Genomic DNA, 13,722 nt, shown 5'->3' with positions numbered 1-13,722 from the left:
GATATGTGCTTATAGACAAAAACAAATAAGAGACAAAATTCAATTTATTATTCAACTAAACTGCAAATATATGAATTTTTTAACATTTATGAAACACTTCTCTAAACAAGGCCATAGGGTCACTGACCCTAAAGAGATTCCCTCCTTGGCACATTGATCTATTTAACAATTCAGTGTTACAACCAAAACTATGATACATACACTTTTCTTTCCTTTATATTTGACATCCTTGACCATGAAAACATACCACTAGAACTTGGAATCACTTTTATGTCTTTATTAGTTGAAAAGTTATTGTATAAAAACGATTTTTCGGTAATGGCAGTCTTCTTCTGGATCTTTTAATATTTATTTCATTCATTTAAAAGAAAAAACAGAAAAGCAGAAATGAATATATTACAAGACATTGAATGAAAAGGAGCAGAGGGAAGAACAAGTCTTATATTTTCTGCCCCTTTTACAATACAATCTTTCAATTTTAAGCATTATTTAACAGATTACATTTTTTGACTTTGTCACATACCACTGACTTATTTCATAATTTTAGCCATTATTTAAAAGCTTACATTTTTTAACAGGTTACATTTTAGACATTATTAACAGATTACATTTTAGACTTTGTCACAGCCCACTGACTTATTTCCTAGTTTCATACTTAATACATCTAGTTTAATACGTTTTTTAAATAATTTAAGCGACCTTGATTCTTTGATTTCTTTGTTGAGGTTCCATAATCTTACACCATTCACTGCAATACTCCGTTCCTTTACTTTGGTTCTGAATCTTGGTTTTTTAAAGACTTCTACTCTTTTCAAATTATAACTTAATTTTAACTTACTCTTTTTTCAAACATATTTTGAATGTTTATTGGTAAGGTATTTTATTAGCTTGGTGCATTGTTTGTAATATTTTCAAATCAACTAAATCATGAAATTTAAGTACCCTATACTTAATGAATAATGGATTAGATGGATCTCTAAAACGACTATTGCTAATCATTTTTAAAGCTCTTTTCTGCAGAATAAATAATGGTTGTGTATACGTTTTACATGTTGATCCCCAGATTTCTACACAATAAATTAAATATGGGACAATCAATGAATTGTACAATGTTAATAAACCATAACTATTCAACGAAAATTTTACTTTATGCAAAATAGCAATGGCTTTCGCTATTTTTCCTTTTGTGTAATTTATGTGTGACTTCCATGTAAGATCTTCATCAATCATGACTCCTAGAAATTTCGTTTTTTACCCTTTGTATGTCCATTCCATCTATTTTTAATGACACATCATTTTTTTCCACTCTGTCATTAATATGAAATTTGTCTTATTAAGATTTAGTGACAATCTGTTTATATCAAACCAATGTTTAACTTTTTCCAACTCTGTATTTATCACTTGTACTACTTCCTGTATATCTGATCCAGAGTAAAATAATGTATCATCAGCAAATAATATGCTGCCAAGTACTTTAGATACATTCACAAAGTCATTGATATACAAAATAAACAGTTTGGGTCCAAGTACCGACCCTTGTGGTACTTCATAAATAATGTTACGCAATTCCGATTTAGTATTATTTATCTGAACAAACTGTTTTCTATTTTCTAAGTAGCTTTTTACCCACTGATGTGCAATACCTCTAATTCCATATTGTTGTAACTTGTGAAGCAATCTTGAATGGTCGATAACATCAAAAGCTTTTTCAGGTCGATAAAAATACTTACAAAATAATCCTTATCTATTTTTGTTGATATTTTCTCTGTTAATTCCATAATTGCCATAGCTGTCAAATGTTTTCTTCTGAATCCATACTGAGCATTATTTAAAATATGTTTCTCAATGAATTTGTCCAGCCTTGTCACAAAAACTTTTTCCATAATTTTAGGAAACTGTGGAAGCAATGACACTGGCCTATAATTTGAAAAATTATGTTTGTCTCAATTTTTATATAATGGGACTACCTTGGCAATTTTCATTTCGTCTGGGAAAGTTCCTGTTGACAGACAGATTACAAATGTAAGTGAATGCTTCAGTAACAGTTTCTATCAGATCTAGCTCCAAAGCATTTGAAGCTACATCAATCTGATGACACCTTACTGAATCAGTACAGATTCAGCTACAATTTGGTGTTAGTTGTGCATCTCTAGCTTCAATTGTCACCTCACACCGACACATTTTCTGTTTTCCCTATATTTTTGCATATTCTGGATCACCAGATCCGGAATCCGGATCCGATCATCACCAAACTTTTTTGTTTGATAGAACATTTGACTATGTTACACCCTAATTTTTTTCAAGCCTTTCTGCCTTGTTTTTGTGGAGTTAGAAACTAGAATGTCAAAATTCCCCCTATCCCGCAGTGGTGAAGAATCCTTTAAAAAATTCCTGGATCCGGATCGTGATCCGGATCACCACTAAAATTTAATCACTTGTTCCTCTTGTCATTTCCAACCACTCCACAAAATTTCATCAAAATCCGTTCAAAACGTTTTGAGTTATCCTGCTGACAGACAAACAAACAAATGCGACCGAAAACATAACCTCCTTGGCGGAGGTAATAATCTGTAGAGATAGTAAAAAATATAGAGACGTATTAAGGCTGGATTTGAATTGGGGGATGGCTAATGTTTAGTCACACTGGATGTTTTTGTATTGTGGGAAATACACATATTTCATATCCCAGCACAATGAATTAACATTCCTGTATTATCACATACTGGAACAAAACATCTCCACAGAGTCAGTAGCTCACAATATGTGACATCCCATTCTGCTCAAGTGTCCTAAATTTTCCATTTTAAACTGATGTAGGTAGAAGAAGTGAGAGATGAGGCTCCTTTGCTGTCAGACAAACCTCTGTCTCCTGTTGAAGTCCTTCAGGTTGGCATTTTTTTGTTTCCTGTATCTGCTGTATCCACATACAACTAGTATGACATCAGTATAACTAAAAATAGCTGCTACATAGATATAGACCAATCACTGTTGCAAATTTTCTCCCTCTGTTTTCCACCCAGCTATTTATTTTAACCCAGTGTTTGGTGCAACGAGTTACAAAGTAACATGTTACTGTATTCACTTTACATTTGTCTGTAACACAGTAATCTAACACAGCATGAACAAGCAGCCTGAAAATCTCTACAAAAAAACAAAGCAAACAAAAGACATGGTCTGTGCAGTCTGATAATGGGATGCAACAAGGGCATATGTGCAAACCTCCGTGATGCTTTCGCTAAAGCAGTAAGCGGAGCTGTGTGCCTGGGCACTGCACCATGCTTGTCAATCCACCTCACGCCCAACAGCTGTGCGTCTTGTCGAGCCATGCTAATCTCCACCTGCGCACCGCACAATCGTTGCCCACTTGGGTCAGTAAAATAAAACAGAAAACAAACTGAATTATATGTTAATTTCAGCCTGTAATTTTAACTTTGCATCAGTGGCCGCACAGCGAAATCCACATTCAGTTAAAACCATTTATTCAAGATGCAGTAACACAATAAAAACCAAAGTAACCAAAGTAGTATGTAAAAAGACATGTCTCACCCCCTGTCTGTACAAATTGCAGTCCAATTATATTCTTAGGTGGATCACAATGAGTCACAGCATAATGATTTTGAACATGTCCAAACTTTTTGCAATTGGTCACAAGGTTCTACAACACACTATGGCATACCCAGAATGGCTATCTGTTTTTTAAGTAACTATTGTAATTAATCAGGTGCCAGAGATCAGTAATTGGAGACTGGTTTTAGTATGTACATCCCCTGGCAAAAATTATGGAATCACCGGCCTCGGAGGATGTTCATTCAGTTGTTTAATTTTGTAGAAAAAAAGCGGATCACAGACATGAAACAAAACTAAAGTCATTTCAAATGGCAACTTTCTGGCTTTAAGAAACACTATAAGAAATCAGGAAAAAAAATTGTGGCAGTCAGTAACGGTTACTTTTTTAGACCAAGCAGAGGGGAAAAAATATGGAATCACTCAATTCTGAGGAAAAAATTATGGAATCATCAGAAGTTTAAATCAGAAGTGCCTGACTCCGTGGTATAACTCACAAACTCGTAGCTTAAAGCAGATAACCCGTAAGTTGGAGAGGAAATGGCGTCTCACTAATTTAGAAGATCTTCACTTAGTCTGGAAAAAGAGTCTGTTGCTGTATAAAAAAGCCCTCCGTAAAGCTAGGACATCTTTCTACTCATCACTAATTGAAGAAAATAAGAACAACCCCAGGTTTCTTTTCAGCACTATAGCCAGGCTGACAAAGAGTCAGAGCTCTATTGAGCTGAGTATTCCATTAACTTTAACTAGTAATGACTTCATGACTTTCTTTGCTAACAAAATTTTAACTATTAGAGAAAAAATTACTCATAACCATCCCAAAGACGTATCGTTATCTTTGGCTGCTTTCAGTGATGCTGGTATTTGGTTAGACTCTTTCTCTCCGATTGTTCTGTCTTGAGTTATTTTCATTAGTTACTTCATCCAAACCATCAACGTTTATTAGACCCCATTCCTACCAGGCTGCTCAAGGAAGCCCTACCATTATTTAATGCTTCGATCTTAAATATGATCAATCTATCTTTGTTAGTTGGCTATGTACCACAGGCTTTTAAGGTGGCAGTAATTAAACCATTACTTAAAAAGCCATCACTTGACCCAGCTATCTTAGCTAATTATAGGCCAATCTCCAACCTTCCTTTTCTCTCAAAAATTCTTGAAAGGGTAGTTGTAAAACAGCTAACTGATCATCTGCAGAGGAATGGTCTATTTGAAGAGTTTCAGTCAGGTTTTAGAATTCATCATAGTACAGAAACAGCATTAGTGAAGGTTACAAATGATCTTCTTATGGCCTCGGACAGTGGACTCATCTCTGTGCTTGTTCTGTTAGACCTCAGTGCTGCTTTTGATACTGTTGACCATAAAATTTTATTACAGAGATTAGAGCATGCCATAGGTATTAAAGGCACTGCGCTGCGGTGGTTTGAATCATATTTGTCTAATATTCTCAACAAAAATATAAACGCAACACTTTTGGTTTTGCTCCCATTTTGTATGAGATGAACTCAAAGATCTAAAACTTTTTCCACATACACAATATCACCATTTCCCTCAAATATTGTTCACAAACCAGTCTAAATCTGTGATAGTGAGCACTTCTCCTTTGCTGAGATAATCCATCCCACCTCACAGGTGTGCCATATCAAGATGCTGATTAGACACCATGATTAGTGCACAGGTGTGCCTTAGACTGTCCACAATAAAAGGCCACTCTGAAAGGTGCAGTTTTGTTTTATTGGGGGGGGATACCAGTCAGTATCTGGTGTGACCACCATTTGCCTCATGCAGTGCAACACATCTCCTTCACATAGAGTTGATCAGGTTGTCAATTGTGGCCTGTGGAATGTTGGTCCACTCCTCTTCAATGGCTGTGCGAAGTTGCGATGACGAACTGGAGTCAGGTCAAGACCCCGATGAGGACGAAGAGCATGCAGATGAGCTTCCCTGAGACGGTTTCTGACAGTTTGTGCAGAAATTCTTTGGTTATGCAAACCGATTGTTTCAGCAGCTGTCCGAGTGGCTGGTCTCAGATGATCTTGGAGGTGAACATGCTGGATGTGGAGGTCCTGGGCTGGTGTGGTTACACGTGGTCTGCGGTTGTGAGGCTGGTTGGATGTACTGCCAAATTCTCTGAAACGCCTTTGGAGACGGCTTATGGTAGAGAAATGAACATTCAATACACGAGCAACAGCTCTGGTTGACATTCCTGCTGTCAGCATGCCAATTGCACGCTCCCTCAAATCTTGCGACATCTGTGGCATTGTGCTGTGTGATAAAACTGCACCTTTCAGAGTGGCCTTTTATTGTGGGCAGTCTAAGGCACATCTGTGCACTAATCATGGTGTCTAATCAGCATCTTGATATGGCACACCTGTGAGGTGGGATAGATTATCTCAGCAAAGGAGAAGTGCTCACTATCACAGATTTAGACTGGTTTGTGAACAATATTTGAGGGAATGGTGATATTGTGTATGTGGAAAAAGTTTTAGATCTTTGAGTTCATCTCATACAAAATGGGAGCAAAACCAAAACTGTTGCGTTTATATTTTGTTGAGTGTAGATTACAATTTGTTCATGTAAATGGGGACTCTTCTTCACAGACTAAAGTTAATTATGGAGTTCCACAAGGTTCTGTGCTAGGATCAATTTTAGTCACTTTATACATGCTTCCCTTAGGTAGTATTATTAGACGGTATTGCTTAAATTTTCATTGTTACGCAGATGATACCCAGCTTTATCTATCCATGAAGCCAGAGGACACACACCAATTAGCTAAACTGCAGGATTGTCTTACAGACATAAAGACATGGATGACCTCTAATTTCCTGCTTTTAAACTCAGATAAAACTGAGGTTATTGTACTTAGCCCCCCAAATCCTAGAAACATGGTGTCTAACCAGATCCTTACTCTGGATGGCATTACCCTGACCTCTAGTAATACTGTGAGAAATCTTGGAGTCATTTTTGATCAGGATATGTCATTCAAAGCGCATATTAAACAAATATGTAGGACTGCTTTTTTGCATTTACGCAATATCTCTAAAATCAGAAAGGTCTTGTCTCAGAGTGATGCTGAAAAACTAATTCATGCATTTATTTCCTCTAGGCTGGACTATTGTAATTCATTATTATCAGGTTGTCCTAAAAGTTCCCTAAAAAGCCTTCAGTTAATTCAAAATGCTGCAGCTAGAGTACTGACGGGGACTAGAAGGAGAGAGCATATCTCACCCATATTGGCCTCTCTTCATTGGCTTCCTGTTAATTCTAGAATAGAATTTAAAATTTTTCTTCTTACTTATAAGGTTTTGAATAATCAGGTCCCATCTTATCTTAGGGACCTCATAGTACCATATCACCCCAATAGAGTGCTTTGCTCTCAGACTGCAGGCTTACTTGTAGTTCCTAGGGTTTGTAAGAGTAGAATGGGAGGCAGAGCCTTCAGCTTTCAGGCTCCTCTCCTCTCCTGTGGAACCAGCTCCCAATTCAGATCAGGGAGACAGACACCCTCTCTACTTTTAAGATTAGGCTTAAAACTTTCCTTTCCTTTTTGCTAAAGCTTATAGTTAGGGCTGGATCAGGTGACCCTGAACCATCCCTTAGTTATGCTGCTATAGACGTAGACTGCTGGGGGGTTCCCATGATGCACTGTTTCTTTCTCTTTTTGCTCTGTATGCACCACTCTGCATTTAATCATTAGTGATCGATCTCTGCTCCCCTCCACAGCATGTCTTTTTCCTGGTTCTCTCCCTCAGCCCCAACCAGTCCCAGCAGAAGGCTGCCCCTTCCTGAGCCTGGTTCTGCTGGAGGTTTCTTCCTGTTAAAAGGGAGTTTTTCCTTCCCACTGTAGCCAAGTGCTTGCTCACAGGGGGTCGTTTTGACCGTTGGGGTTTTACATAATTATTGTATGGCCTTGCCTTACAATATAAAGCGCCTTGGGCAACTGTTTGTTGTGATTTGGCGCTATATAAAAAAATTGATTGATTGATTGATTGAAAATTTACAGGGTGATTCCATAATTTATTCCTCAGAATTGAGTGAGTCCATATTTTTTTTTCCCCCTGCTTGGTCTAAAAAAGTAACCGTTACTGACTGCCACAATTTTTTTTCCTGATTTCTTATAGTGTTTCTTAAAGCCAGAAAGTTGCCATTTGAAATGACTTTAGTTTTGTGTCATGTCTGTGATCTGCTTTTTTCTACAAAATTAAACTGAATGAACATCCTCCGAGGCCGGTGATTCCATAATTATTGCCAGGGGTTGTATATGAGATCACATGCATATCTTTCTAGCCATACAGAATGAATTTCATGGGAAATACTGGATGATGTTGCTCAACTTTGCTTTAATTCTGTTACAGGTTAAACCTACAACTGAGGTGTCCCAGAAGATGAGTGCCAATGGTGCATAAAGAGGGAGCAGGAATCAAACGTATACCATGACACCACAGTGTGATCTCAGGGAGCAGGGATGACCAACAAGCAGTGGTCAGATGATGTACCATTGTAGCCACCAGCTAAAGTAAAGTCTTCCCTCCACCTGTCTGTACAACTCCCAAAAGGGGAGGCCACTGGCTGCGTTCATTGTTATTGGCTGCTGTCATTTTGCTGGCTGCAGAGCTCATCTTGGTTTCAACCCATCCAGGAGTCATGGTTGCCGCCTGCTCCTGCCCGCACACCGAGAATTCATGTGTTGCCGCATTAAAACCTGAGGATGCTTCTGTTCCCTGAAACTGAAACTACTGCTTTAAAATGTTTGCGCTTCATTCTGTGGATGTCTTCAGTTGACCTTCACAAACCAGCCTGACATTTCACCAGATAGAGAGATTGCAGGCAGATTGAGTTCTAACATCTAGAAGGTGACACCCGAGCATCCCACGGCACATCCAGGTTTACAGTCTGCTTAATGGTTCATCCTTAACTCAAGACTTTGTTGTGCTCCTGTAAATTTGTAAATATGTGAAATAATTTCAACACACAACAGTTTTGTATTGTTTGATATACAGCTGGCTCATCTCTTAACATGTTTCATTTTTGTTCTCTGCCTTTTACCCCTTTAAATTAATGGCCTGTTCAGTCTGTATGTTGTCAGTTTTAAAATTGCTTTATTGGACTTTAGTTCAATATGTCTTCCCTTTATCTTTTCCTCAATAAGCTGGATGCCACTCCTGCAATGAGGTGCTGCAGCCAACACAGCAAAATATAATTTTTACAGTTAATTAGGCTAGCATATTTAAACAGATCTTGAGAGTTAATAGGACGCCATATTGCTGCTGTTGTCAAAAGTTATTTGGGAGGCAGGTGAACTGTGTCACTCTGCCTCTAGTGGTAAGCCACTGAATGCGTGAGCTGTAAAGTTTGCAGACCATTTGAATGAAGAGTGTAAACATTAAAACTACGATTCTAATATCTGAAAGAAATACTTGACATGTCCATAGAGAGATGTTAGCAACAACTTTTGAGTATTTAAGCCACAAAAGAAGAAAATCTGTAGTATTGTGACTGATGGTCTTGTCTGGCTTGTGTTTGTGTATAGTATACTTTCATGTGTACAGTATTTGTATAAAATTTCCTGAAGGCCGTAACATGAGAGGTTTGCTGTGTTGTGTACTGTGTAAGCAGTGTGGGTTGTGTGACTGTGATTTGACCTTTGACATCAGCATTCTGCATTAGGTCTGAAGATTTTCACACTGCCCTCCTGATTTCAGTGGTTGCTTTCCCTCTGGATGGAAATTGTGGTTATTGCCAATTATCCATAAGTAGTTGTAAGATGTCTGCACCATAATTGAAAGGATATTTTTGTAGCAAAATATTGTTAAGGAAAGTTTATATTTTTAATTTACATTTTGTACTTAAGGTTAATGGGTGACTAAGGCAATACCTTTTGTGTGTGTTATGAAAATGCATTTCATATTGTGTTGGCCTGCTTTTCAATATGTATACTATCCTTTGCACCTTCTCTTTGTCATGTTTTCTCCTTCCCATCAGTCAAAATCAGATTGAATTCATTCTTGTTTGATGGATGCTAATTTAACGCAAACTTAAAAAACAAAATTAAACAATTGGAATAGTTGTTCTTATGTCTTTAGAAACTAATATTAAAGTTTCTTCCACATAGACTGCAAGGGTAATTGTCAAACCTTCGTGTCTGTGGAGCATTTTTGGGTCCAAACTTGAATATGAATTTTTAAGACACTTGCTGAAAGTGTGCACAGTGTTACTCCTTTAAATACAATGAGCAGCTGCTTGTGTTACCTGCTTTTGGGAAAGAAGTGTCTTTGTTCTTGATGTTGCACAGATTGTAGACCTGCTTCTGGGATGTCTCACGGAGCTGGAGTCCAGATACAGAACTATTTATTACTGGACTTCATATACATCTATTTAATGGGAAACCTTAATTACCTTTAAGGATGGATTAAAAAAATTAATTTGTGCAGTATGACTCCTTTTTAAGTTATTTTTCAAGATTTCACCTGACATTCTGATTGAAGTTGTTTTATATCCATAGCAGTTCTCTTTGTAAACAAAACGTCTTATTTTGCAGGTTTGCTTTTACCAGTTTAACAGCGTCTTCCCTGGTTATACTGAGCATTTGAATTGTTACTTCTGGTTGACTTTTCTGAACATCCTGTATGATGTATTTAATCCACAGTTCATTCGGATTTGTCGTCCTACTCGGCATTGCTGAGTGAAACCTACAAATATTGCCATCACATCCTTTGGTACATCAGTGTCACAGCGTCTGCAGACGTTTTTATTCAGTTTATCCCTGTGTGGTTACAACCCCTGGCAAAAATTATGGAATCACCGGCCTCGGAGGATGTTCATTCAGTTGTTTAATTTTGTAGAAAAAAAAGCAGATCACAGACATGACACAAAACTAAAGTCATTTCAAATGGCAACTTTCTGGCTTTAAGAAACACTATAAGAAATCAGGAAAAAAAATTGTGGCAGTCAGTAACGGTTACTTTTTTAGACCAAGCAGAGGGAAAAAAATATGGACTCACTCAATTCTGAGGAATAAATGATGGAATCACCCTGTAAATTTTCATCCCCAAAACTAACACCTGCACCAAATCAGATCTGCTTGTTAGTCTGCATCTAAAAAGGAGTGATCACATCTTGGAGAGCTGTTGCACCAAGTGGACTGACATGAATCATGGCTCCAACACGAGAGATGTCAATTGAAACAAAGGAGAGGATTATCAAACTCTTAAAAGAGGGCAAATCATCACGCATTGTTGCAAAAGATGTTGGTTGTTCACAGTCAGCTGTGTCTAAACTCTGGACCAAATACAAACATGGGTAGGTTGTTAAAGGAAAACATACTGGTAGACCAAGGAAGACATCAAAGCATCAAGACAGAAAACTTAAAGCAATATGTTTCAAAAATCGAAAATGCACAACAAAACAAATGAACGAATGGGAGGAAGCTGGAGTCAACGTCTGTGACTGAACTGTAAGAAAACGCCTAAAGGAAATGGGATTTACATACAGAAAAGCTAAACGAAAGCCATCATTAATACCTAAACAGAAAAAAACAAGGTTACAATGGGCTAAGGAAAAGCAATCGTGGACTGTGGATGACTGGATGAAAGTCATATTCAGTGATGAATCTCGAATTTCCATTGGGCAAGGTGATGATGCTGGAACTTTTGTTTGGTGCCGTTCCAATGAGATTTATAAAGATGACTGCCTGAAGAGAACATGTAAATTTCCACAGTCATTGATGATATGGGGCTGCATGTCAGGTAAAGGCACTGGGGAGATGGCTGTCATTACATCATCAATAAATGAACAAGTTTACGTTGATATTTTGGACACTTTTTTATCCCATTGAAAGGGATCTAAAAAAGTAACCGTTACTGACTGCCCCAATTTTTTTTCCTGATTTCTTATAGTGTTTCTTAAAGCCAGAAAGTTGCCATTTGAAATGACTTTAGTTTTGTGTCATGTCTGTGAACTGAATGAACATCCTCCGAGGCCAGTGAGTCCATAATTTTTGCCAGGGGTTGTAGATGTGCATCACCTTTGTGCACATGAGTGTTTGGGTGATGAAAGATTACAAATCATATGATTAAATGCATTAAGCCTTCAGTGTTGTCATATCTTTTCTGTTTACAACAAATACAAAAGCAAAATCCAAAGCAATTTAACTATTCAGTGAAAACAGTGATGTCATCACTTTGTGACTATAATAAAGCAATATGTTGTTTAAAGTAAAAGAAATCCACATGGCTCAGAGCAGTTTGTGTTCTGCCAAATGCTACAACAGCTGCTGTAACATATGCTGCCTAATGACTAATGATTTGTTAATGTCATGACTGTTTATATAATTTTTATTAAGACAGCTGGCTGTGTTCACAGCATGACCAGCAGGTGGCGATGTTTGGCGTGCATTTAGCTGTAGCTTGCTGTGCTCAGGGCTCAGGGTTTACTGATTGGCAAAGTAATTATAAAGAGTTGCTAAAAGTACCCCCCCCCCCCCCCCTTTATTTTTCATATTATTAAGCCACTAGTTGTGTTTTAACAACAAAAAATCTCTTTGGTGTATAATTTTATGTAATTTAAGAAATACTGCCTTCATAGATCAATATTGTGAATATCTGTAGTGCTACATAGGTTTACACCTAAACCTACTTTAAAAATAATCTTGTATGATACTTTTATCGCATAAATGCACTGCTGCACACGATTAAATCAATGAATAGGACATGAATGAGCAAACATTAAAACACAAGCACATTCTTTAAGGAGTCAAATACTCTGTTTTGTTAAAGGTATGGCAGGTAATGCATTTCTGGTACACTGGGCTATGCTACATATGGTGCCACTTGTACATTTATGCACACTGTACATAAACATGGCATATGTTGCCCAAAGTATCCATTTACTTTCTCCTGCTTATCCAGGTCTGGGTCATGGTAGCATGCATACATGCATAATCTCAAACCCCCCATAATATCTTGTGTTTTGTTGTCGTTATCAAATTAAAGTTTCACTGTTTCTATGCAAGCAAGCCGGTCTGCTCTGTGTCAGCCCAATCAGATCTCAGAAGCTAAGCAGAGCAGGATCTGGTTACTACTTGGATGGGAGACCTCTTTGGAACAACAGCAGCTGTGTGTGTTTCTCCAGGTAAAACTGGAGTTGCGTCTGGAAGAGGGCATCCGGCATAAAACTTGTGCCAAATACCAGTGAAGATCTGGCTGTAACAAAACTGGGAGCAGCCAAATGAACAACAACAACTAATTAAAGAAACACATACAAATTCACGATATATATTTGGCAAGGGGAAGTTGGGAGTAGCTGTTGCTTGCAGGCTAACTTGCTTCAACAGAATTTTAAAACTTTGTTTTTGGTTCAAAGTACAAACACTTCCCATTTCCCTCGTGAGGGTTTTTTTGTGTGTGTGTGTGGGGGGGGTTGCAGTACCCATCTGCACCTAGACATTTTACGGAGCTGTAGCCTTCATTACCACCAGAGCTGAACTAACCTCACCACACCCATCTGTCATTCATCAACACCAATCTCAACAGATCACAGGATATTTTCTTTATGCATTGTACATAATTGCTCAAGTTCATGCCATTCAAATGGTTTGCACATTGGACTGGGATGCCACCGATCCGGGTTCGCTTCCTGATTGCAGCCAAGCTCCCAACTGGGACCTTAAACAGATGTGCTGTGCTGGGGACGGGGAGGAATGAGAGATGTGCCGTGGGTCCTTCTGGAAATAAGTTGCTATTAAAGTGCTTTTGTTGGCTTCTCACATTAAACAATAAACCTCTTCTTCTTCCACATAAAGGGAGAAAAGTGTCCCCCTTCCCCAACACCACCATTAAACATTGGACTTTGCTATGGTAACATAAAATGATTTGTTTCCTTGTCAAACGCCCACTAAAATAATCACACCACCAACCAGCCCCACCAAGAAAAACTCTCTGGAGCTGCCACTGGGTTGAAAAAAAAAACCCAAATTGTATAAAACTGTCAACTAAAATGCACCTGCAGTCGTTAATAACTGTTTTTTGTCAGATTTCACCTGAGTTTTCTGATGGCGCTGCAGCTGGCCTGCAGACTGTCCACGGAGGGTAGATGATGCTGAGAAACGCGTTAACTAAAATCACACTCTGCGCCTGTTCGTTAAATTCTACACAAATTTTC

General features: G+C 38.1%; 1 protein-coding gene across 3 annotated transcripts in view; it reads left to right on the top strand.

Annotated features, from left to right (window-relative positions):
• Positions 1-9,816, top strand: part of letm2 (leucine zipper-EF-hand containing transmembrane protein 2) — a 38,286-nt gene extending 28,470 nt beyond the window's left edge. For all 3 annotated transcript variants that reach the window (XM_034170689.1, XM_034170687.1, XM_034170688.1), the window contains exons 10-11: positions 2,818-2,886; positions 7,920-9,816. In XM_034170689.1, coding sequence (XP_034026580.1) covers positions 2,818-2,837 — 20 coding nt within the window. In that variant the 3' untranslated portion in view covers positions 2,838-2,886; positions 7,920-9,816. The remainder of the gene's footprint in view (positions 1-2,817; positions 2,887-7,919) is intronic.
• The last annotated feature ends 3,906 nt before the right edge of the window (positions 9,817-13,722 follow it).

The sequence above is a fragment of the Thalassophryne amazonica genome, chromosome 5, assembly GCF_902500255.1.
Source record: "Thalassophryne amazonica chromosome 5, fThaAma1.1, whole genome shotgun sequence".
Lineage (NCBI taxonomy): Eukaryota > Metazoa > Chordata > Actinopteri > Batrachoidiformes > Batrachoididae > Thalassophryne > Thalassophryne amazonica.
Note: the sequence above shows the minus strand (reverse complement) of the source record. Positions and strands in the feature narration are given on the sequence as shown.